The 25,486-nt window shown below is 38.9% G+C and overlaps 1 protein-coding gene and 1 long non-coding RNA gene across 22 annotated transcripts in view; one reads left to right on the forward strand and one right to left on the reverse strand.

The window, feature by feature from the left end:
* Positions 1–25,486, forward strand: part of SYNE1 (spectrin repeat containing nuclear envelope protein 1) — a gene marked incomplete at its 5' end in the record, with an annotated part of 420,585 nt that overhangs the window by 360,854 nt on the left and 34,245 nt on the right. For 19 of the 21 annotated variants that reach the window (XM_081044694.1, XM_081044699.1, XM_081044700.1 and 16 more), the window contains 3 exons: positions 2,299–2,457; positions 5,296–5,462; positions 19,008–19,170. In XM_081044694.1, the coding sequence (XP_080900820.1) occupies positions 2,299–2,457; positions 5,296–5,462; positions 19,008–19,170 (489 nt within the window). Of the gene's footprint in view, positions 1–2,298; positions 2,458–5,295; positions 5,463–12,190; positions 12,283–19,007; positions 19,171–25,486 lie in introns of those variants that run through there. The other 2 variants (XM_081044696.1, XM_081044695.1) reach the window with 1 other exon arrangement.
* Positions 5,689–11,986, reverse strand: LOC308496071. The gene is made up of 3 exons (XR_013993101.1): positions 11,678–11,986; positions 9,698–9,891; positions 5,689–7,952 (listed from the first exon to the last, which is right to left on the reverse strand). It is a non-coding gene; the product is annotated as an uncharacterized lncRNA (long non-coding RNA).

Below are 25,486 nucleotides of genomic sequence, written 5' to 3' on the forward strand. Positions count from 1 at the left end.
AAGACGTGCTGTAAGTAAACTTGGCAGAGCAGAGTTAATGTGTCAAAGTTCTTCTTTGCACATGTGCACTCCACCCCCCACCCAGTGGTTTGTTGCGCCTGTGTGAAACCATAGCTTATGTTTGCTTTTATCCCTGTTTTGGTTTGTAGATCTGGGTGTAATTCTAGTTGAGATATAAATATATCATCATTGTAATTGCTCAGTGGTTTTCAAATTGTCACGGTAAAAATATTTGAACTAGGAAAGGATGTATTTCCTGTTCAGCTGCCTCACACTCCGGAGGCTTTAGCCAGTACTAGTCAGCTGTTGGCAATGCGGTGAGTTTAGACCCTTGAGAAAACGTATATATGTGCTAAGCTGATAAATAATGCGAGAGTTTCAACTGAATCCAAAGGAAGAGGTGGTAGTGTTCCCTTATCGTACAGCCTACATGTTAGTTTCAAACACCAAAAGGAAAATGTTGTCCCCATTATGAATTGAAATCTTTTGAAAAGCTTTTGGCGTCAGAATACAACCAGTGCTTGTAGTCTACCTGTTTCCCTTTCGGCTCTTGCTTTATGCAGGCAAACGCAAGCAACACTTCCGTGACGTGTGTTTAAACAGGAGAGATGCACAGAGCATTCCAAAAACATGTACCCACATTTTAAGAAAGGGAAAAACTGTAAGGGGGATCAAATAGATGGTAATGGAAGGAGAACTGACTCTGTGTGGTGAACACACAATGGGATTTTTAGATGATGTAATACAGAATTGTACACCTGAAATCTATGTAATTTTACTAACAACTGTCACCCCAATAAATTAAAAAAAAGAAAGGGAAAAACTATTAATTGTCATACTCAATATATACCGATAACAAAAGATGAATACAAGTCACATTTGACTTCTGCAATGACAAGAGGTGCTCAAAGTGGTTACCATCAGCATCCAGACACTTCTAATTACCATGAACTGCTGCTTGAGCATAGATAACATCTCTTTAAAAGTGTATGCATTTTTTTGGCACCCCCAGTATTTACCGGTCAGTTTCTTAAATTATTTTTCTTGTTTGTATTGTATCGTGAGCGTACTGTATTCCAGTACATAGTACAAGGCAAACAATAAACATTTGTTTAATGAGTTTTGGAACTGATGAAAGATTAATTTACAAATGAAGAAAGTAAGGCTTGCAGAAGATGAATAATTTTGCCCCAGTGATATCATTAGTGATGAAGACTGTTTTTGAATCTCACGGGCCTCTGGATATTTGACCATCATGTTATATGATAACCTCTGTCAAAGACTCCAGCTTTGCTGGTCCTATCTCCTACTGAGTATAAACAAATGCCTCGAACGTGCCTAACCTTCTCTCTCCTTGTCTCTGGAATAGGGATAATAATACCTACCCCTCAAAGAAATAGATACTGTTTTTTCTATTATGTGGTCATCTTTCCTGCAGATGATAAGAACAGCCCTAGAATTCATTCTTGTCCATGCCCAAGATTTGGGAGAAGAGGGAAGAGCTATGCATAGCAAGACCCATTAATCTTAAGTCTCAAAGGCAGGAGTTTCTAGTCTCTTGGAAAATGGTTGCTTTGAGAGGTCTCAATTAGGAAACTATAGTTTCAGCTTGCACATCGTTGAACTAGAACTTAAACTATTGGCTGCGCTCCTGACTCTCATGATCTGTGAATGAAAAGGGAAAAGTCACATCCACCAGAAAATTCAAAATCTCAGAGTTGCTGCGGATCAAAATGCTGTACACTATGCTGTCAGAGTGCTGGAGGAAAGGGGTTTGAGAAGGAAGGAATGTGCTCGTATCATCCGCACTGTCCTGGAGTAGTGTAGCATAGGTGAAATTAGTCTCCCAAACTTTTGAACCTGTGTGTTCTTAGCCTTTTCCATTCCTATCAGTATCCACTCATCCCAGGTAAACTCACTGCTCTTTGGATGTTCTTTTACTTTATTTGCTGAAAGTGGCAACGATCCTATAATATCTACACAGAACCAACTGTAGTGTGAAGCTACGTTGTTCAGAATGTGAAATGAGTGAACGAACCTGAAATGAGTGAACATACCTGTGGCTCTTCAGGAGGAAAGTACAGGGTTCAAGGTCTCCTGCCTGTCAGTATGGTTCCCAACCATAGCTTCTGGTTGGGCAACCTTTGTGCTGACAGCAGTACCCCAGGGTACAATACCTTAAGGGATGCACTGTTATTCATAGTAGTCCACCCCACAGACTTTGTTGACTGTTTCCCTCAGGGTATGAGTTCCACACCGATGACCCTCTTGCATTTTCTCTCATTTTAAACTTTTCAGCTCTCCCTAAGGCGGCAGCAAGTAAGTGAGAGATTGAATGAATGGGCAGTCTTCAGTGAAAAGAACAAGGAGCTCTGCGAATGGCTGACTCAGATGGAAAGCAAAGTTTCCCAAAATGGAGATGTTCTCATTGAAGAAATGATAGAGAAGCTCAAGAAGGTATGGGACACCTGCCTACACATTTTTACTCTTGCTAATGCTTAGGTGTACTTGTAATAGGTACAGAGATGACCTTGCTCGTAATTACATTCCTGTCAAAGGAGCTCTCTAGTATAAACATTTTTTTCCCTTTTTAATATAAAATAAACTTGCATGGAAAGGCCTCCTTTACTTTAAAAACACCAATAATATTTTCTATTTGTGATGAAATAGATTCTCTGCTCATAGATAATATTCAATATTTGGGGGTTTTAGTTACCTGTTTAGTGGGAATCATTTATATGTATTAGGTTTTTTGTGTGTTTTTATTTCTGTTTTTAGAAAGGTAACAGCACTAGAGAAGAACTGAAAAAAAAATCCTAGCGTCCACTAAACTGACATTTTCTTTATAAAATATGATTAACAGACAGTCACAAGACTGGGGACTTCTTGCGAATTTTGGCTTCATGTTATTTTCAAGTTATGTGTGATTATTTAAGTATTTTATATATTCCTATGGATCCAGATCATTTTTATGTCTATATAGAGCTGATCAAATTTACTAGCATTTAAAAATATTTTTGAATTATAGTGGTATTTCGACATTGTTTTGAGCAATCTTTTCAATTTTATTTTAATTTTTCTCATTCGCACATATCACCGTCTGATGTACAATGTGTTTTCCCATTTTCTTGGTCATTATCTGTCTATAGTGGAAGTCCCAGCATCACGGGGACAGGAACTTTGTCCCTTTTGTTATTGCTGTATCTCTTTCACCCAGAGCAATGCCAAGTTCTCATAAGTGCTCAGTTAAGATTTATTGAATAAATGAGTTATAGTTCTAGTCACACTGAAAGGAAATATAAGCAGTTATTAGGAAAAATTATATTAATCCATGTAAATACATAGAGAAAAGAAAACACTCCAAAGCCAACATGTAATATTAATAACTTACTTTATAGGTTTCCACATAACATTGCGAATTATAAGGATAAGCATTTGTATATTTGATATCGTAAAACTTTCAAATGTGGGCTGTGATGATATAGATTTCATTTTAGCATCTGCTAAGAGCTCTGCACTTTGCTAGTTTCTGGGTCTCAGAGAATGTTCCACTAGACACGATTAATGTACTGTAGATAGTATAGTGAGATTTGCTATAGAATACATCTTGGCTAAATGTATCTGTAGTCTCATTGATTTTCTTTTCCTTTTTTTTTTTAGTCTCATTGATTTTCTTCATGAAATGTAACGTACCTAGTTTAGGGGCATGGATAAAACTGTCTCAAGTAAAATACAGTCATAATTGAAAATTTTGAAAATCTTTAGTTTGTCACAGATAATTTCGTTACAGTATTTGGCACCCTGTTAGGAATTATCTTGAAAATATTAACTACACTATTTTGTATTCAACATAAGTTTTGGGATTTAAAAAGAAGTCTGTGAGCTTGCCTCTTGTGCTGCCTCTTTTGTAAAAAGAAAATAACACCAAGGAGTGGTAATTTTGACAACATGGAAAAGAGCAATTATTAAACAGACTGTAACCAAAATATTGATGTCTACTGGCATTAGCACTTAAAAACATTTTAATCTAAAAGACAATGCAAGAGGACTGTTATACTGTAACTACTATTTTAGGCTTGGAGTAATTCTTTTGCAATAAACATTTCTCCATAAAATTATCTCAAATTTGTGGTGAAATATTATAACTGTTAAAAAGTACATCCAATGTATTGGTCTTTGAATCCCATTTTGTTGAAGTAACATAAAGAGGAGGGTAGGCGGGGATACCGGGCCTGAGGAGAACACTAAATACTGGGATAGAATAAAATTTCACTGGCTCTTCTCTTTCTTTGGGCGCCTTTTTTTTGGTAACTGACCTGAGAGGTAGCCCTGTTACCACAAACATTAGAGCAAGAAAAGGTTAGTCTTCACATATTATTTTCCTGAGATAATAACTTGAGCCAAAAAAATGAAAAGGTTGATTTGAAAGATTGGGTCCTGTCACTATGGCAGGAGAGTAAGAGGACCATTGATTGGGGGTACAGGTAGAGGGGATATGTCCTGTCATCATCACTTTAATCATACCATTTAGTGGCCTGTCTCTTGCAGTACACCATCAGGAGTCTGATCTGCTTATCCACAACAATCTTTAAGAAGAGCTAGTGCAGAAATGGGGTAAATGAAGCAGGTTAGAGACCCATTGATTCTCTAAGATTAATGGTCATTATTCTTGATAATTAATTTGCCATTGATTTATGTGTTGTAAAATATTGATATTGCTTAGAGGATATCTCTTTAAAATAAAAGTACTCTTAAAACATCCTTTACAAATTACAATTGACACACACATATATACGGTTTATGCGTGTATATATATATATATACACACACACACGTCAATCACACACACACACACACACACACACACACACACACTCACACAAACACATCTTTAAGTTCCTTGGCAGCTACTTGTAGAAGGATTGATTCTAAATATAAGATCAGGTTGGTGATTTCAGTAATAAGGTATAAGTTTCCATCATTAAAATCCTTCCAGTTGTGCCTTTTGTATCTATGTATATATTTTGATTGTTTTTTAATGCCCGCTTTATGTAAATAGAAAGCAACCCCATTCCCTATAGAACATCTCTATAAAAATTCAATCAGAACTCTTGTGTCCGTGAAAAAAAAGGTTCCAGTAAGTCTTGGACACACGGACAGATATTTGCATGGTCTTCCTCATGCCCAAACGTTTCCAAGCAATAGAAAACTGTCATTATCATGTTGTTAGTAGAACCGGTCTGAATGTATCAAGAATATGCTTTCTGACCTCTGTGATTGCTATTTATCTTGCAGGATTATCAAGAGGAAATTGCTATTGCCCAAGAGAACAAAAGACAGCTCCAACAAATGGGAGAACGACTTGCTAGAGCCAGCCATGAAAGCAAAGCCTCTGAGATTGAGTACAAGCTCGGAAAGGTCAATGACCGGTGGCAGCATCTGCTGGATCTCATGGCAGCCAGGTAAAAACGGCCCTAGTCCATAGATACGTGTGTGCAGACTTTTAAAGCATTCAGTCCACCCTTCATTTCAGCTAAAGATAATCCAGTAAATCTCTCTCTCCTCTCTCCCACCATTTCAGTTCATGTTTTTCTCATAAATGTTACTTTCGTTAACTTTCAGATTCTCCTTATTTCATACATTTAGTGTTTGCATTTATCTCAAAGAAAGGCATATCCAAACAAAATTCACTTCTGAAAGAAAATTCTTTATTTTGGGTCTTTATGAGTATTCAACCCCCTGTAAAGAAGGAAGTTCAACTACCAACCATTATCATGGAGGGTGTTTTTGTCTGCAGTAGCCAAAAAAATAAAGTTATCCCATTCCTACTGTACATCTGGTTAAGAAGGAATAAAGCTAATCATTGCCACTCTGCTTAGTTGTAAAAATAATCTGCTCCATTATAGTAATTGTAATTTTGTGCTTAGCTTTTAATGATGACTGTAAGTTGTCTGCCTCATATATGACAGGAATATTACATTCAATTTCTATTGCAGAAAGGCAAGGTGAGTAAAAGATAAAATCAAACAGAAAAAAATATAGAAGGGTCTTTATCAGCACATAAAAGTCTGATGTTATTGAATGAGGCACTATGTTATTTGATATAAAAAGAGGGAGAGACTTAAGTAAATGCTTTATTTTAGGTGAATATTTTTTATGTTGGAATGTAGGCTCCATGAGGGCAGGCATCTTTGTTCATCTTGTTCACTGTACAGCACGAACACCAAGAACAGTGCCTGGACGCAATTTGGTGTCAATGAATGAATGAATGAATGAATGACTTGAATATTTGAATGAATATTCTTCTTCATGGCAGTTATAAGAGTGGAATATAACAAATGTTTCTGATCCATAGCCATTTTGGAGCTACCCCCAACATGCTTTTTGATCTGGGTTCCTTTCCTTAGCCGTGCTGCGTAAAGGTGAATAGGAAATAGTGCCTTTGGATACCACGTGCTTACAAAAAGCTCATGTGGGCATGACCATTCCCTATGTTAATTTTGGAAACATTTAGTATATGTTTTTTTGTATAAGGGTGTTATTAAAGAGGATCTAATTTAAGAAGAAGGTGAAATTATAATTTATTTTCTTTTAATGAAACAGAAATGGAATAAATATTTACTGTTTTCAAAGTGTTTAACAATGACACTGTGATAACTAACATTCATTGAACCCTCAGTTTGTGCCAGTCACGATATTGCAGGCTTCATATGCACCTTCTTGTGTGTCGTTCACAACACCTTTTGAAGTGGGCGTTATTATTGTACCCATTTTCCTGATGCAGAGGCTGAGGCTTAGGTTTGACCATGGTCACACCTGTGCTGAATCCACAACCCATGCTCTGTAGCACTGTGCTCTCCTCTCTGCCACACATGACATCCTTGTCTGTCTCCTAGAGAATGCAATTTACTAAAAAATCACGTTCTGCTATTTATTTCAACAATCTGATTTCCCTGTCCTTTGTGTGTGGAGTACTGGCAATGTGGCAGTGACTGAGAGATTTGGGGGTTACAAAGACAGAGGCCCATTTCCTCAAGGAATTCATAGTGTGAATACAGACATGCAAAGAACTCAAGTAAAATGACAAGCTAGACGCTCTAGCAATGATATGATAAAAGATGGAAGCATACGTATGGTTCAATTTCCACTACTCTAAGTTTTTAGGCATATGTAGGTTTTAGAATCCCAATGCTCTGTTTGGGATTCTCAGTTGCTGATAACAAAATCTTTTTTCGGAAGGAGAAATTAGAGCCTCTTGTACTAAAAATACCCTTCTTAGGGAAGCCACCCTCTTGGATAAACATCATCAGACTCTTTCGGTCAGATTAAGACACATGAAATAACTTTTCTGTCTGGTTGTTCAAGTGAGACTTTCTAGATGTTATTTAGTTTATTTTTTCCAAAAGACACATTAATAAACTCAAATCAATTCAATATTTATAACGTACACACACGAGAGTCACGAAAATGCTCATATGTTTCTAATTGGGTAGAGTCTCACCACCCACAGATATAACTCCCGTGGAATGCTTTTATGTATGTGGTGTCCACTTCTAATTGCCTCCTTCCAAAGGCGACCAGATGATGTGCTGACCAATCCTTTATCTTGGAGTTCAGTGCCACACTGTATTCATAGTCTCCGTGAAGCCTCTTCTAAATGACCCTCTGCCATCACATTTGCTTTCCATTTACTGGTTCATCAGAGTTTCACTTGTGCACACACTAGATAACCATCTCCCACACCCTTCTTCCACTACGACCTGCCAGCCGCAGTACTCAGTTTCAATGATTCAGTCTCATTCACCACTCTTCCCTCCTGCAACTTTTTTTCATACTGATTCATTAAAATAGAATATAACTAAGTTATTCCTTTTGGTATTTCTATGTGCTTTGGTGCTCAGGTGGGAATGGAGACATTATCTTTGAAGATGATCATATTTTCAGGAGAACAACTTCCCAGCCAGATAACAGAAACATGATGAGAGAGAAAGAGAAAGAGAGAGAGAGAGAGAGAGAGAGATTCGCTGATGATAACCGTATAACTACATACAAATAGAATGCATAGTTGTGAGTCAGCTTCCTATCACTAGTCAGCTTCCTATCACTTAGACCATCCTGACAACAAAATGTGTTTTGCATTGAATTTTTAAACCATCACCAAGCACTGTCAGTTTTTTAGAGCAACAAAATGTGCTCGGTTACTTATAGAGCTCAATGAATAACGTTCTAGTATCCTTTCTATGCTTTCTAGACCTGTTCAGTCCAGGATAGCAGTTACTTAGCTACATGTGACTATTTAAATTAAGTAAAATGGAATACAATTAAATTGCCGTTTAATTTTAATTATAATCAGTTGCACTGGCCACATTTCCAGTGTTCAGTAACCACATGAAGATGGTGGCTACCTTATTAGACTCTGCAGATTCAGAATATTTTCATCATCCCAGAAAAATAAGCCTAGACAATTGAAAGCATTTCTGAGCCCTTGGTTTTCATTAAGTGTCAACATAAGAAACAAGCATCACTGTAATTTCTCTAAAACTCTCTTCAAGGATTCTGGCTTTCATTTTTTTCAGGGAACCATATGCAAAAACCCACATAACAACTTTTCTAGAGCTCACAAGGAATAGAAAATCTTTCTTTTAGCATTAGTTTTCAATGCTTCTTACAATAGATGATGAGTTATTGAACATTTCCCATCTTAGGATCTAGGTGAGTCAGTCTCAAGTTGTTTGCTCTGATGTAATGACTTAAAAAAAAATTAACTAGACTCTCTAAAATAAGCATATTCTACCATCTAGCAAACCTAAATCCCCATCACAAAAATAAAAAAAATAAAAGTGCACTTTAGTTATTTGACTCTTTTTTTCAATAACAGCTTTATTGAGATATAATTCATATACCGTACAACTCATCTGTCAAAAGTGTACAATTTAGTGATTTTTAGTATATTTACAGAGGTCTGCATTCATCACCACAATCATTTTTAAAACCTTTTCATCACCACCAAGTAAAAACCCCGTTCCCCATTAGCAATCACTTTTTCCCCCTCCATCCTCCCTCCTTCCCCACCCTCCAGCCCCAAGCAACCACTAATCCACTTTCTGTCTCTATAGATTTACCTATGCTGGACAGTTCATATACACATACGTGGAATCATACATAGGTGGTGTTCTGTGACTGGTTGCTTTTAACCTGTTATCTGTTATCATTCCCTTAAACATTGTATAGGAGTAAAAATAAATGTAATTTCTAAAAAACTATTGAATGCCTCCTGTGTATGAACTGTGCATGCTGCTACAGGGCCCAGGTTGGCAAACTCTCTGCACAGGACCAGATAGTAGAGATTTTCGGCTCCATGGGCCAGGTGGTCCCTGCCAAAACCCCAGTGCTGTTATATCTCAAAAGCAGCCATAGCAAATACTGAAGCAGCAAAGTGAGGCTGCGTTCCCGTAACATGCGTTTACCAAAACAGGTGGTCAGCCATAATTTGCTGCCGCAGGCTCTCTGATATAAAGACGAAAAGAAAATGGTCCCGAACCAAGTAAGGGTGATAAAACAGGTATGCAGGTGACTCCTCACCCCGGGGTCTTCCTGTGGTATCTTCACACTCACTCCCCTGCCCCCCACCCAACCTGGCCAGCTCCTAACCATCCATGTTCTTTGTTTTATCCAGAAAAGATCAGATTCTTCTTACCTGCTCACTAGGCTTCCTGTACTTCCTCATAGCATATCCCTTGACTGTAATAAATATCTTGCATGATCAGTTGATTCAAGTTTATTTTCTCTACGAAAATATAAGTGTATATCTAACTTGAGCAGCGCCAGCGTAATTCCAGAACAGTGCTTTGCACGTAGTGGTCACTCCAGTAGTTGATGAGTATCTCCAATCTATGACATAAGATGAAAAGTGTCATACGTGCTGAGAGGAATAAAGCAGGTGTCGGGCTTCAGCTCCCTGAGTTATAATGTGTTTCCGCTTCACCTACACTGCAGTGTTAGGCGTGTTACTTATCTTCCTAGGACCTCAGTCACCACATGTGTAAAAGGGTATTAGGATTAAATAAGATGGTACCTGAAACCCTCTTAGCATAGTGAGATGCTCAATAAACGTCAGCTCCTATCCAAGAGGGAATTTAGAGGCTCTTCTCTTGTGGTAGGTAAACAGCATGTGCAGTGCAAGAAAGGTTTTGTGCAGTGGTAGCAGCTGCCCTCAGATGCTGTTTCAGTCTAACAGAGTTCTACCCGCACCAGAAGAAAAAGACTCATTGTTGGAATTTATCGCTGGTATTGCCTCATGGTACTCAGTTCAGAGATGTCTGACCAAAATCAGGAATACAGTAATGTAACAAGCATGGAAACAGCACAGAAGTAATCATGAGTCCTGAGGTTAGTCCACCCTGTTCCGGCTGTGTGACCTAGGGCTTACTGTATAACCTCTCTGAGTTCCACGTTCCTCATTTTCAAAATGTTCATTAAGATAACTGCCATTTCTCCAAAGAGGCAACACAGGGAAAGGACCATGTATACTATAAAATGCTATATATGCCAATCTTGTTCCTTTACATAGCTACAGAGTAGTCATAGTTTTAATATTCCATGATTTATCCAGTATTTTCCATATTAATGGACTTAAATATTATTGCCATTTTTTGCTATTACTATAATTGTGTCTTTAAAGCCTTGCCCTGCCTCATATTTATAGTTCAATGGATTAAATATATTATGCTAATGGAAAATATATTATGCTAATGATAAGGAGCATGGGAAAAAAATTTAACCTATGAGGAAAACTAAATAAAGTATAAAGGAATTAAACTAAGAAAATAATGGCAGTAGAAATTTTAAAGATCTCAAGTTTTTTTCAGCGTTAGTCATAATCAAATAAGAATAAATTTGCCTACAATTATAGATTCGTGACCAATATATTCCTTTAACCAAAACTTATGTTTACATTCCTGATTAATAAAAATAATAGAGAAGTGGTTGCTTTTATGTAAAAGAAAAAAAATCACAATAGGATATCTTTAAGTGGCAAGATTTGAAAAATAATTTTATTTATAACTAAGCTTTCTGGAGTATATGTCTTATGTAAAATACATTTGCTGCTTTTACAAAGAAAACATGTTTCTCTTTTAAAAGCAATCGACTCACACAACCAGAACCAAATGTTTTTAGTTGCAATTCATTATATATGCCTGTTAAAAAGAATTTAGCAAACACTCATTATTTATTTATTTGTAATTTATTTGCGTGTATGTATACTTTACTCCAAATAGTATTTAAAGCAGCCAGCATTAGTCAGGTTGTATTAAATTATCAGTAATTAATAATTTGGGAATTTATTTTCTTTAAAAGCTTAAATTATGAATTTAATATAGACTCAGTGCAGAAAATTTGGGAACTCTTGAAATTCACAAAAGAAAAAGTTACCTGAAATTCCACCAAGCAAATGAACAGATACTTTTTTTATCGTCTTAAAACGCGCATGTTATTTCTGTCACTTTGCCTGATTATGTTTAAAAGGACAAAGGCTTTGAACATGTAAGAGGAAAATAAAACTTCTTCATTATTTTTCATGCTCAAATAGTCTGTTCAAAGATAAAAACCGAGCACTTTCCCACAGAGTATCTTTTCCATCCCACCTTCCCAGACCACCCCTAAGACTCCTACTTACACCACTTAGCTGGGATATGAAACTGAAGAAAAAAACAAGTTGCTCCTTTTTGCTACTGCAGTTGGCTGTAGTTGTGAAGGTTCTGGTTGTTTGCATTTGGGTGATTTATCTTTTTCAAATATCCTGTCCCAGTTAACAAATAGCCCACAAGAAAAGTAGACTGTCCTTCCAGAGCGACGGAGAGTCTGCAGCCCGTCTTATTTTTGATTTCCTTCTTTCTTTAGACCTGGAGCCTCTCCCTCCTTGCAGATTACCCTGAGCCTCTTCCCCTTCTTACATGCACGGCCTGCATTCCAGGAGATCAAGCCTGGCACATGTTAATGAATGTAGGTTTTATTTAGAAACATGACCACTTGTCACTGCTCAGTGTCGTATTATCAGGCAGAGACTAACCAACATTTGTCTAGAGTGAGCATTTTCATACTTCCATATACAGACAAGGGGAAACTTTCATCCCCACGCAGGATTTAGCCTTTTGCTCTGCAGGCCTAACTTTTGCAAGTGGAAAACTTCATGGTGGTGGCGGAAAATCTGTGTGCTATGAGGATGGCAGAGGACGGCTGTGTGGACGCAGATCTTCCAGATTGTAACTGCGATGTCACAAGGCAGGCATCTCCTTGAGTTTCTTCCATTGTGCATAGCTTTCATGTTACGTGGGGCTTATAGGGTGGATGCTGGAGCTTTACTCCATAATTGTTTTTGCCAATGTTAAGTGGAGGTGACTGGGGTTAGGAGATTGTTGGCCGTAGACTCCTAAGAGTTATTTGTTGGTTTGTTTTCTTGTCCCCCTACTGGGCGTGTGGAGCTGGATGAAAAAGTTAATGGACTTGGTTATGGCTTGGTATTCCAGTTGTCTCTAGACTGCATGCGTCATCCAAGGGGTATGGCTACAGCAGAGAGCCTGAGACACAGGAAGGAGATTCAGAAAAAGATCCAATAAAAAGATCCAGTGAGTCCATCACTACTATTTAAAGGATGGGCTCCTGATGAAATTGAAATTCAGCCTTAGCCAGTTCACAGCTTTGTGACTGAAAGCTTTTCTTTTATTAAATAAAAATCTACTCGTGTTTGAAGGATCTAGAGGGTTTTGTGTGTGAGAGAAAGTTGTTTCTGTTTAGATTTGTCAGTAAGTGTTGGTCACTGACTAGTATAAAGATTTTAAAACATATATCCAAAGTATAGAAGTTTATGTCTAAAGTAGTAACTTAGTGCATTATGCAAATGTTTATTTCATGATTTTTTTTCTAGTTAGAATAATATTGTTTCAAGAATTTTCTTTTTTTAAACTATTTTTCTCGTGACATAACACCCCCAAATAAATTTCTGCTAACAAATCAAATTTACTGATGGTACTTTTGGTTCTGTTTATTTAGAATGTATTTTTTGTTTGTTTGTTTTGGTTTTCTGGACCTACTAAATTAGTTTGAAGGAAAGTAGTGATAGATAGATGATAGATAAATAGATAGATAATATATGTGTATATGATATATATTATATATAATATGTATGTGTATATGTGTATATTCATGTGACATAAATGTTAAGAATTAAGAAGCTGGATGACTGGATTTAGTAGTAGAATCCTTCTCCAGACAGGTCAAGTGCCTATAACGCACGTTGGGCTGTAAGGAGAACCATCAGCTGCAGAGACTTACAGGTTTAACGGGCTTGCTAAACTTACCCAGCCTTGTGATGCCTGTAAACATCTATTTTGAATTATAATTCTGGATGCTACCAAAAGGAGTGTTGCTCAAAGTTCTTCTAATAATCGATAAATAAAAATATTGTGACACTTTATCCAAGGATTTCTTTTAAAGAAGTAAGGAGAAAAATACGGAACCTTTTTGTTAAAAAAAGAATACTCCTTGTCCTGCAAATATTAAGTTAAAAAATCTCAGAGGAGATGTATGGAGGCTTTCCTAACCACTTCCCTCAGTTCACATCTGCTCCCCGCACCCCAACACACACACATGTATTTGCAGTCAAATACACTGTTTTTAAAAATTGAGAAAAGAGAAACACTGAAACATTCACCCCATTGACTTCACTAAGAGTCACATATTTGAAAGAGGAACCTGTTGCTGACGGATATGTGACCAAGTATTTCCATGTCAGGATGCCCTAGCCACATTGCACACTGACTGCTCTGACTACTGGGACTCATTCAATATCACACCAAATAACTAACCCTGCAAATTATTTGGCTAGTGGAGACAGTATCCAGTGGAACAGTGTTTACTCACATCCCTTTGTGCCTGGGATCCTTTGGTGATTTTTGTGAGTAAATTTTGAACCAAGAAAAATAAATGAATTTTAGCACTTGACAAATAGACCATTTGCAGATGTTGGACCTAGAAGAAGATGTAAGGATACCTTTAATATCAACTAATTGATCCCAAATACATTTTAAAATAAATTAAACTATGTTAGCTGAGTAAAAATACTTTACTTGGAATACTAACTATTAATGTTTAAAAGGCATTTCAATAGTGCTCAGCTTTGTGCAAGGCTTAGTATGGCAGGGGAAAAGGAAACCCAGAAATGGAAATTCACAGTGCCAGCTTTCCAAGGAACTTGCCCTGGGGGAGAGGAAATTGTGCATTAATAATACAAGGGAGTTCAAATAAGGGTAAGGAGGAAGCAAGCACCGAGATACTCATCCAGCCTCTGGCTTTAAACAAAACCCAGATGATATTATGAGGCTGCTATAAAACCCCATCCCAAAGCGTAGTACACACTCAGATCTTACCAAATCTGGAGCCAGGAAGCAGGTCACATGGAAGAGGTTCCCTAGAGGACGTTCTTACTGGGGTAGAACCGGGACACACATCTCAGCACAATGAGCCATTCTTCAGTCCTGGTCCAGTGGGTTTACAGGGTGTAGACTGGGGCCCACTAAAGCAGGATGGCCAGGGCCATGTTAAATGCCGAGCCCACGCTGTGGTCATTGGTGGGATGTGCACTCTGAGTTTTGCACCCAGTAGCCATTCTCAACCTGTCGTTCACTGACTGACACTCAAATGTCAGTACTGTCATATACAAGAGAAAGGTGAATGGATTGTATGGAAAAGTTCTTGGCATTATTGTTCAAGGCCAATACCTTGAAATGCCCTGGGGACAGGGTACCATTTATATTTATGAAACTGATTAACGAAGTCTTATCTTGAAAGGAATTATGACTCATGATAAACATATGGCAGCACGTGCTTTCCATTCCCTAATCAATGGACTATGTTGTGGAATATGAACATAATTTTTAAGTACACATTTTTTTAAAACAATAAGGTAATGGATCTGCAGATGCCTTTATGTACTGAAACATTAGTTAAATATAGGTACTATTATTGTTATTATTATTAATGAAATATAGGCATTATTAAAAACTGACCATACTGGAAATCCTTTTAAAAGCATTTGTATGACAAAGAAGGAAAGTGATTGTGTTCCGACTAGATTTCTCTCTCTCAAATGAGAGAGAAAAGCATTGATTTATAGAAACTGCAATAGAAGCGGTGATATCAGTCTTCTGCAATTAAACATAAATAAAAATGCTCAAAATGCTTTGGCTATGAGACATTTTGTTCACAGCAGTGGCTGCTGACCACAGAAGTCCATCAGAGTCAGCTGGGGAGGAGGGTGGGGGGAGGCGGGAAGAGAGTGAGCTCTTGGCCTGTGAGCCTGTAACAGTACTATGGGGCTGGAGACTCACCTCTTTCCTATTTGAGAGTAGTAGAGTTGAGAAATGCTTGATGACGCTGCGTGCAAGTTGTCAGTCTTCGAGAACTTTCTATTGCAGATCTCTGCCTTGAAATATATTACCTCCCTAGAATTTTAAGTCATGTTACTCTTGACAGTTTTTTTTTTTTTAAGCAGGTACCTGTGTAATTGAACTAAAATAACTCCGCAGAGAGTGGAGTATTGCGCTTACCTGCCATGCATCTCTATTATGAGCAGTGTCAGTAAGGTGACCACCTGTCCTGAGCCAAAAGGCAGGACGTGTGGCCTAAACGCAAAACTGAATTTTAAATAAGGGCTGTACTGGAAAGCACTGATCTGTGCACATCATCCCCATCCCCTTTCATTCGGGAGCCATCTGTGCAACTCAGCCACGACAGACCCTCACCGGGAGTCCATAATGGGTTTGTCCCGCTATGTCTTGATAATAATAGAGTTGAGAGATACTGTGTGACCCTCCCAAACTCCTGCTCACGCCCTGCCCTCACTTGGGAAAGAAACACCTTTCAAACCTGTGTATCTGTCCCTGCCCTGTGCCTGTCACTGTCTCCGCATCCTTTTCCCATGATCTATATTCGTCTGTAATTTCCTCCTTTTCTTCCATCTTTGACATCTTCTTCCTGATTCCTTATTCTCTGCCTAAAAGCATTCTAAAACTATTCCAAATATTAAACCACATTAAACAAAACAAATCAAGGTCTTGTAGTAACCAGATCCTTCTACAGGATCCATGCCGTGTGTACGCAACCTTTACTGCCTACTTTCTTGAAATAAGTAACAGCACTCCCTTACCCTAAGTATATTCCTTAACCCAAATGCAATCTAGTTTCTGTTTTCACAGCTCTTGATGAGCTACTTGTTAACAATGTAAACCCCCTGGCCACAAGCACAGAGTTTCTGATTCACTAGGTCTGGGTTGGGATCTAGGAATCTACATGTGTAAGCGCCAAGCCAGGTGAACCTGACAGAGGAGGCATTTGGCTCACACGTTGACCAATACTTCTTGTTTTTTCTTTGAATATATTTGACATATGACACTGTGCAAATTTAAGGTACACAACATGCTACTTTGATACATTCGTATTTTGTAATATGATTGTAATATGATCGGAGTGATATATATCATGTCACATAATTATGGCACCATATTGTTGGCTATATTCATTATACTGTGTATTAGATCTTTACAGATTATGTAATACTTGTTGTAAGTTTGTACCCTTAAACAATGTACAATTGTTGTGCGGAGTCTCCTGCGGGGTCTCTGGTCCCGCTCCCCACATAAGAACGCAGGACATGGTGAGGCCAAAAAGCAATACCCATGGAGTCATAAGTAGGGGAGTCATACCACTATATTCTCGCTGGCGGCTTCCGCCTCTCTGCAATCTGCTCTTGCTAGCTCAGCCACCGTCTTCTTGCTAGCCCCCATTTTCTGCTAGCGTAGCCACGGCAGTTATATTAGTGCCCAATGGCTCACTGGTTACAGCTGACGGCCAACTGATCACAGTTGATGGCCATTTACTACCTGAGCCAGCACCTTTCCACGTGAGGCCGAGAGCCTGGAAACTGCACACTGGGGCTCTGTCCCCACAGCAATCTTATCACCACACCAGGTTTCCTTCTTGAAACTTTTCCTGCCTTTTAGTTTCATGTTACACTTTCCTGGTTCACCTCTTTACTTTCTGATTAACTTTTCGTCATCTGTGATTCCTCCTTTTTTAACGAGCCTTTTAAAATTCACTCTTCTTGGTCCATACCCTTTCACAGGGTTTCAACTCTATGCCAACAGTACCTAAACCAATGCAATCAACTCTGTCCTCTCCTCTGAACCTAAGAACTACATTTCCATACATGTCTACCTGATGCTTCCGACTCATTGTATCCCAAACTTAATGCACCATGAATCCCAAGGACTCACTCCTCATCTCATATACTCTGAGGCAACAGCATCCAACTCGTCACCCAACTGGAAAACATCATTTTTAACTCCTCTGCCTCACATCATGCCAATTCGTGAATTTAGCAATCCAGTCCTCACCTCTATTCACACTGTTTCCCAAGTGTAGGCTTTCATGGAAGCTGTTTGGACTGTTCTGTTTACTTCTTTAGTGGGCTCTCACAACAGCCTTACTTCAAACTTACATACTCAAAATCAGAACTGATCTTATTACTCCTTTGCTAATAAATCTTAGCAACATTCCTATTTATCTTTAAAACTGCATCCAAACCCATTATTGTGTCCCTACAGGATCTTTATAATCTTACTCCAGTCTACCCATCAGTCTTATCTGTCACCTCTTCTTCATGTCCCTTCTGCTTCTCTTCCCCATCCTCTCCATCCCCAGTCTCCTTGGCATTACAACACTCTGCTTTCAGAATCTCTGCTTTTCTTCTTTATGTTTGCTAGCCCAGAAATATTCTGCTTGACTTTTATCCACCTTTCAAGATGCAGCACAAATGTTATTTCTTCACTTGCCCTGCTTCATGAGAGCCTAAACTCCCTCAGTGTCCAGGGTGAAACTGTTGGCGTCACTGTATTTCCATCATATAGCACAATGACTGCCTAGCACCATAAATGTTTGTAGAAGGAATAAAGACGTGAACAATGGTGAACGGATGAATGAATGATTACCTGAGTGATGGCCAGAGAATTGACCACTCCTTATTTATTAGTCAGAGATTTGATTCATTTCTTTAGTTTAGTTCTTACGACACTGTGTTACATTTCATTTTTTGTAAGTCCAGATTTCCAGTTAGATTAGATGTTTCATTAGGAAGACAAGTCTTGCTTATTTTGTCTGCCCAGCACCTTACATATAAGGTTCTTACACATAAGATTATTACACATGATTGTTACGTAAATAGCAAGCAGTCTTAAACAAATGGGTTTGTACTCCTTCCTGGAAAGAATAAGAAAACATTTTTTTAAGTATGCTATATAGTAAATAATGGACTGAAACAGGTAGAGGAGTGGGTAATGATCTGCCTTACATCTGCCCTTGGCCTTACACTCTAACAGGTCCTCAGTTACCTTTACTGTCAACTGGCTTTGGGAAAACTCAGGTTGTGACGTTCAGTGATCACTCCCTGATAGATTACCTTAAGTGAGCTTTCTCCTTTTGACTGAGTTTCTGCCACAGGGGTGCTGAAATATGTCCCACTGAGGCTGAAATGATCAAAACTGTGGATTCATTATCTGTTTGGGGACAAATCATAGGAAATGTTCAATTTTTCTCCCAGGTACTCTTCATGGCAGTATAGTGAGTATGACATTTCTGTCCCAGTTATCTGATTACAGCTGTGTTGAGTATAACCGGATCTAATATGTATTGAATATTTCCCATGTACCCTGCATTACTTGACTCTCAAGTCTCACACATCCACCTACTTCATCTCCATTTCATAGTGAGGAAACAGAGACACAGGAAGGTCGTGCCACTGCCCAAAGTCACCCAGCCAGGAGGTGGCTGAGCCAGGATGCGTCTTGGCTTTGGGCACTTTGGGTTGAGCACTTTGACCCAGCGCTCGCCTCTACTCAGGAGGGAAATGTGAGTGGGGCCCCTCATTGAAGTTGATGTCTCCCCTCTGCCCACAGGGTGAAGAAGCTGAAGGAGACACTGGTTGCTGTACAGCAGCTGGATAAGAACATGAACAGCCTGAGGACGTGGCTGGCTCACATCGAGTCAGAGCTGGCCAAGCCAATAGTGTATGATTCCTGTGACTCAGAAGAAATACAGAGAAAGCTAAATGAGCAGCAGGTAACGCTTAGAACAGTTGAGGAAGGAGAGAAGGCTCCTAACTGTCTGTCCTGCTGGCCAGGATAGAGGGGTGGGTGTGAGATGGTGGGTGGCGGTGGAAAATCAGGAGGAAGCTAGGCAGGTTTCGTGGCAAAGGGAGGCCTTGGCGGGCCAGACGATTTGGGCAAATGGGTTCCCGGTCACCACAGAGTTGACTCTTAAGAAGACAGGCCATCTTAGAGTGAATGTTGTTGGTCCACCAAGAAACCTTCTTAAGCTGGTAGGCGAGGTTGGGCTGCAATGATGTATCTAAAACAGGCTGACAGTTTTGTTTACTTATTTGTGGATCACTAGCCCACTACTATAGACTTAGAAAAGAGCCTCCCCAACCCCTGCATTTCGTGGTGCTTGGAGAAAGATTACAGTGCATACTTAGAGATTTTAGAGTCTCAAATAATTTTATTTTGCAAGGAGGTTTGCATCCCCTGCAGACCCCACACTGTGATTTCACCTTCGTGTGTGTAGCAAAGACAGCCCATTGCACTGGCACACAATACACAACTGAACAAAGCAAAAGAGGGTGGCCCTCAAAAATGCATACAGAGGGGATTTTCACCTCCCACTCCCCTTGCTCATTTTTACTAAACATAGCAGCCTCCAGTTGTCAGTACTAAACACCATAAATCCCCTGAAGAGGTACTGCTGCTCCATGCCTTTCAATTGTCCTTGAAAATTCTCTCCACACTCTGGTGACTTTCATTATATTTAAGCCATGATAGCCAAGTTGCTTTACTTAAAAAATGTTTCAAAAAATATAAACAGACCTGTTTCTGCAATCCTATGAAAAAAGTTCCTATACTTATTTTTTAAACAAACATTTAAACCAATGACAATAAGTATTAAATACATTTTTGGGGTGTTGGATTTACTTTGATATTTAAATTAGCATTTCTTTTTTTTTAAAAATTGTTAGCAGGATATTTTTTTAATTTTTGTAAGATTAAAACACTCTGATGGACTCTCTGATATCTGAATTCTGATATTGAATTGTGGGGTCCTGGTTGGCCTCCAGTTTCCCAAATTCTCCTGGAGAACATGGTAATGATATCTACATCTGAGAAGAAGTAATATCTAATGGCCCATATTGTAATTTAGTAAATGTAAGACAATCAAAACAGTGTCTACTTAAACATGGCAAATTGATCATTTGCATTTGTAGCCCCACCCACTACTAAAAGCCCAATACAAATAATACCACAGGGGAAGAAAAGATCAAAATTCACAATAGGAGCAAAGAGAACAGGAGACAAGATGATGGTGATGACAGACATCCAACAGAATTTTGGAAGACAGAAAGTGGATAGATGAATAGTGATGGTGTTGGCAGACGAAGGATGGAGAAAGCTGACTCACGCCACAGCATTCCAAGAAGGCTCAGGAAGTAGAGATATCAAGTCTGTAGGGCTTTAAAATGGAAGATTGCTTGGAAGTTTGAATAAGGAGTGGTTACACTGCAGATCCACCCCTCTAAGCCCAGGTAGTCAGACAGCTCTGCTTTGTTTTCTCCAGAAGAAGACCAGAGGATTAGTCTCTGGAGCAGGCAGATCAGCAGACCAGAGGGACTTTGTACCTTTTTTTCAAAATAAGTTTCCTTTTTCAACATTTTGGGGTCAGGGATCAAGACTAAATCCTAGAGCAACATAAAGCTTTTTGGTTCTCCAGGAGTCCTAGCAGAATTAGAAATACCATCCAGTGCATGAAATAGAGCTTGGGGGTTGTTTAACAAAGGACACCATTGAGGCTGGAGCCATTATATTAAAAATAAAGAGATTAAGTGAAAGGCTCTGTACGAAAGGGTGTGACTCCCACAACCCTGCACCAGCTCCCATGGTGTCACTAGCCAGGTTTATGCTGCAGCCAAGATTTATGCAGGAGTGTCACAATCCAATTCAGTTATTCCTTAGAAGTCCCTCCAGAAAGAATAAAGAAAAGGGAGAGGAGGAAATGATCAAAGTAGTAATATAAAAGTAGTAACATAAATAATGTCTAAAATTTAGAAATCAAGAGATAGCAACAGAAACATGTTACTTAGAAATAGTACAGAAGTGAAAACCAGAGAACAGAGCTACACAAAATGGAAATGGTTGTTTCAGGACACTACTTGTTGAAAGCTTCATAGTAGTTTTGACTTTTAAATATATTAATATATGTTCACATTGCCTTTTAATTACATTTTAAATTAAAGTTTAAAAGTAAACCGTATACCAGTGGTTAAAAGTAAAACTTCTTGGGTTTAATCCTGGCTTCGCCATTTTTCTACATGACCCAGGGCAAAGTAATGAACTATTTTAATCCTCAAATTCCTATGTATAGCATGCATAAGAATCCCTTATATACAGAATCAGAGTTCATGGCTCATAGTGTTATTGCGAAAATTAACAAGAAAAACGCTTAACACAGCACCTAGCACAAAGTGCTACATTTAAATTTAATCAAACCATATTTACTACATTTTCCTTTGTGGAAAATGTTTGACCATGATTCTGTAAAACTTGTAGCATTTGGGATCCATGTTGTAAAAAACAGCTAAAAAATAATCTGTCTCTAAAGGGGAAAAATTCTGACAAATATATTTAAACAGACAGATTAAATTGAAAAGAAATGCATTTTCTTCCATTTCTCTATGTGAAATTTCTGAATGTTTCTCTTGCCAATGTACTTAATTATTATAGACTTAATTAGGCAGAACTATAGATAGACTTGGCATGGCTTCAGAGAACATTTTGTCAAATTTCTCCTGTTATAGCTGAAGAAGAATAAATACAGAGACACTATGTGACAATTCAAGACAATTACCAATGGAGGTTAAAGCTAAGACTAAAATCTTTATCCGTATCAGGGCACTTATATAGAATTACAAAACCCTCAAGCTTTATTTCACATATTGATTTTAACAAAAACTTTTGAGCAGAAGGAAAAGGGGATTTTTCTCCAATATTTACTGTAAGAACTTGGTCAAGCTTCTAGCGGTAAATCTCACAAAATTGTGCCCCTCGCCTCCATGACTGGGTCCCCTGGAATTTTTTAACTCTCAGAGTTGTCCACACTGCACCTTCAGCCAACCATCAATTACAGTTCTGATTCTCATACCCCAGCACTGGTTCCCACACTGGCTCCTCTCATGACTCTCTGCCCTGAGATAGAATTAAAAGTATATGAAGGAGCGATGTCACCAAGATGGCAACAGAGGTTGTTTTTAACTTAAGTCCCCCTCACAAGAAGACCAACAAGCAACTATCCATAAAGAAGACACACCATTGTAAAAATCCCAGAATCCGGGAGTGTAACTAGAGCATTCCGCTGGACCACAGAGACCAGGAGGGTAAAATTAGAGGGGTAAGAGGAGTGGCTGCACGCTGACCACATTGCCTTCCCCCAGCTGGTACAACATTGCACAGAGAGGGCTTCTTGGACCTACGTTTTCTCCAATGAGAAAAGAGAGGCCAAGGTGGTCATCCAGCTCCCCCAGCGTTGTGGGACATTTCCCAGGAGGCTCCCTTGGGTCTCACCTGATGCGGATCACTAGGGGAGTCTGTGGGGCTCAGATAGAAATGGAGATGAGGGGTGGGGCTTATGCAACCAGCACTCAGACCTTGGCAGACTGCATTCCTGCTTGCAGCTGCACCCAAGCAGAGATCCCAGCCAGCTTCTCTGCCTATCAGCAGAGCCCAGCCAGTGGCCCCAGTTGGCCTCTGAGCTCAGTTGGCAGTTCTGCCTGATTTGGGTCTGCAAACAACAGACAACAGGCCATACTGGCGTCGGAGTCCTTCCTGCCACCCTGCTTGGGCAGGGAAATCAATTCCCAGCCCTACCCAACAGCTGAGCATAGCTTCTAGCTGGCCCCACTGGGAAGCCCGGCCCAAGAACCAGGGCAGCCGTGGAGTCCATTCAGTAGCCCTTCTTGGGCAGGTAGCCAACCCAGCAGTCTTCTCGACTTTTGAGCATAGCCTCTGGTACCAGGGAGCCTGAACAGAGACCCTGGACAGCCTCAGAGCCCAAGCTGCAGGCCCACCCAGCCATGGAGCCCCGCCAATGACCCTGCGCAATCACCGAGCATAGCCTACAGTCCTACCTGACGAGAAAACCTGGACAGTGACCCAGCTTGACCATGAAGCACAATCTCTAGCCCCACCCACTATGGGATACAGCTAGAAGACCCTCTTGACCAGAGAGCCTGGCCAGAAACCTTGCCCAACAGGGGAACACAGCCAGTGGCCTACCTGATGGTGAAGCCCAGATTATAGTCTCATCAAGTCCAGGGCACAGCCTGTAGCCCTGCATGCTCACAGAGCACAGCCTAATGTCCAGTCCAACTGTAAAGCCTGCCTGTGGCCCACCCGAACAGAGACGAGCCAGCAGTATTATCTGGTCTGGGAGCAAAACCCGAGACCCCACGTAACTTAGCCCTGCTCAGTCACAGAGTCCAACCAGTGGCACTGCCCTGCCAAGGAACACTGCCTGTGACCTTGCCCAACCAGAGGTGATTGCAGAGCTCAACAGTGACCCCACATCCGCACCTCACTACACGGAACATTTTCCAGGATAGATTATATGCTAGGCCACAAAATAAGTCTCAACAAATTCAAGAAAATAGAAATTACATCAAGTATCTTTTCTAACCACAATGATATGAATCTAGAAATCAATAACAGGAAGAAAGCTGGAAAATTTACAAATACTTGGAAATTAAACAACACACTTATGAACAACCAATGGGTCAAAGAAGGAATCTAAAGGGAAATAAAAAAATATCTTTAGACAAACAGAAAAGGAACTACAATGCATCAAAACTTACAGCATGCAGCAAAAGCACTTCTAAAAGAGCTGTTTATGGCGATAAATGCCTATGTTAAGAAAATAGAAAGATCTCAAATAAACAACTTAACTTTACACCTTAAGAAACTAAAAAAAGATGGAAAAACTAAGCCCAAAGTTGGCAGAAGGAAGGAAATAATAAAAATTAGAACAGAAATAAATGAAATAGAGAATAGGAGAACAGTAGAAAAGATTAACAAAACTGAGTGGTTCTTTGAAATGGTAAACGAAATTGGCAAACCTTTAGCTAAACTAACCATAAACATAAAGAGATAGGTTCCAAATAAATAAAAATTATAAAGGAAAGTGGAGACATTACAAGAAATACAAAGGATCATAAGAGACTACAGTGAACAATTATATGCCAACAAATTGGGCAACCTAAAAGAAATGGACAAATTTCTAAAAACATACAACCTACCAAGACTGGCTTATGAAGAAATAGAAAATCTGAACAGATCAATAATGAATAAAGAGGTTGAGTCAGTAATCAAAAACCTCTCACTCCTCCACACACTCCCCCCCAAAAATATTCAAGACCAGATGTTTTCACAGGTAAAATTTACCAAACAGTTAAAGCCAATCCTTCACGTTCTTAAAAAAAATATAAATAAATAAATAAAAGAGAAGGAAACACTCTCAAACTCATTTTATCAGACCAGAATTACCCTGATACCACAGAGAGATAAGGATAACACAAGGTAATAAGCTAATATCCCAAATGAATATACATGCAAAAATCCTCAACAAAGTACTAGCAAACCAAATTCAACATCACATTAAAAGGATCGTACACCATGGTCAAGTTAGATTCATCCCTGGGATACAAGAATGGTTCTATATATCACGTCAATAAATGTGATACATCACACTACTAGAATGAAAGATAAAAATCATATGATCATATCAATGGATACAGAAAAGCATTTGACAAAATTTAAATGACAAAAACTCTCAACAACTTAGGTATGGAAGGAATATACCCCAACATAATAAAGAACAAATATGACAAGTCACAGCTAACATCATACTCAATGGTGAAAGTTTGAAAATTTTTTCTCTAAGATTAAAAACAAGATAAGTGTACCCATTCTCACCAATCCTACTAAATGTGGTACTGGGAGTCCTAGCCAGAACAATCAAGTAAGAAAAAGAAATAAATCAGAGAGAGAGAGAGATGTAAAATTGTCTCTGTTTTCAGATGACATGAGCTTATATGTATAAAATCCTAAAGTCTCCACCAAAAAAACTGTGGACAATAAACTAATAAACAAATTCAGTAAAGCAAGATACAAATTCACTGTACAAAAATCAGTTGCATTTCTATACACTAACAACGAATTATCTCAAAAAGAAACAAAGAAAACAATCCCATTTACAATAGCATCAAAAACAATAAAATACTTGGAAATAAATTTAACCAAGGAAGTGAAACAGCTGTACCCTGAAAACTTTAAGATGC

This window comes from Rhinolophus hipposideros (genome assembly GCF_964194185.1).
Source record: "Rhinolophus hipposideros genome assembly, chromosome: 3".
In the NCBI taxonomy this organism is placed as follows: Eukaryota; Metazoa; Chordata; class Mammalia; order Chiroptera; family Rhinolophidae; genus Rhinolophus; species Rhinolophus hipposideros.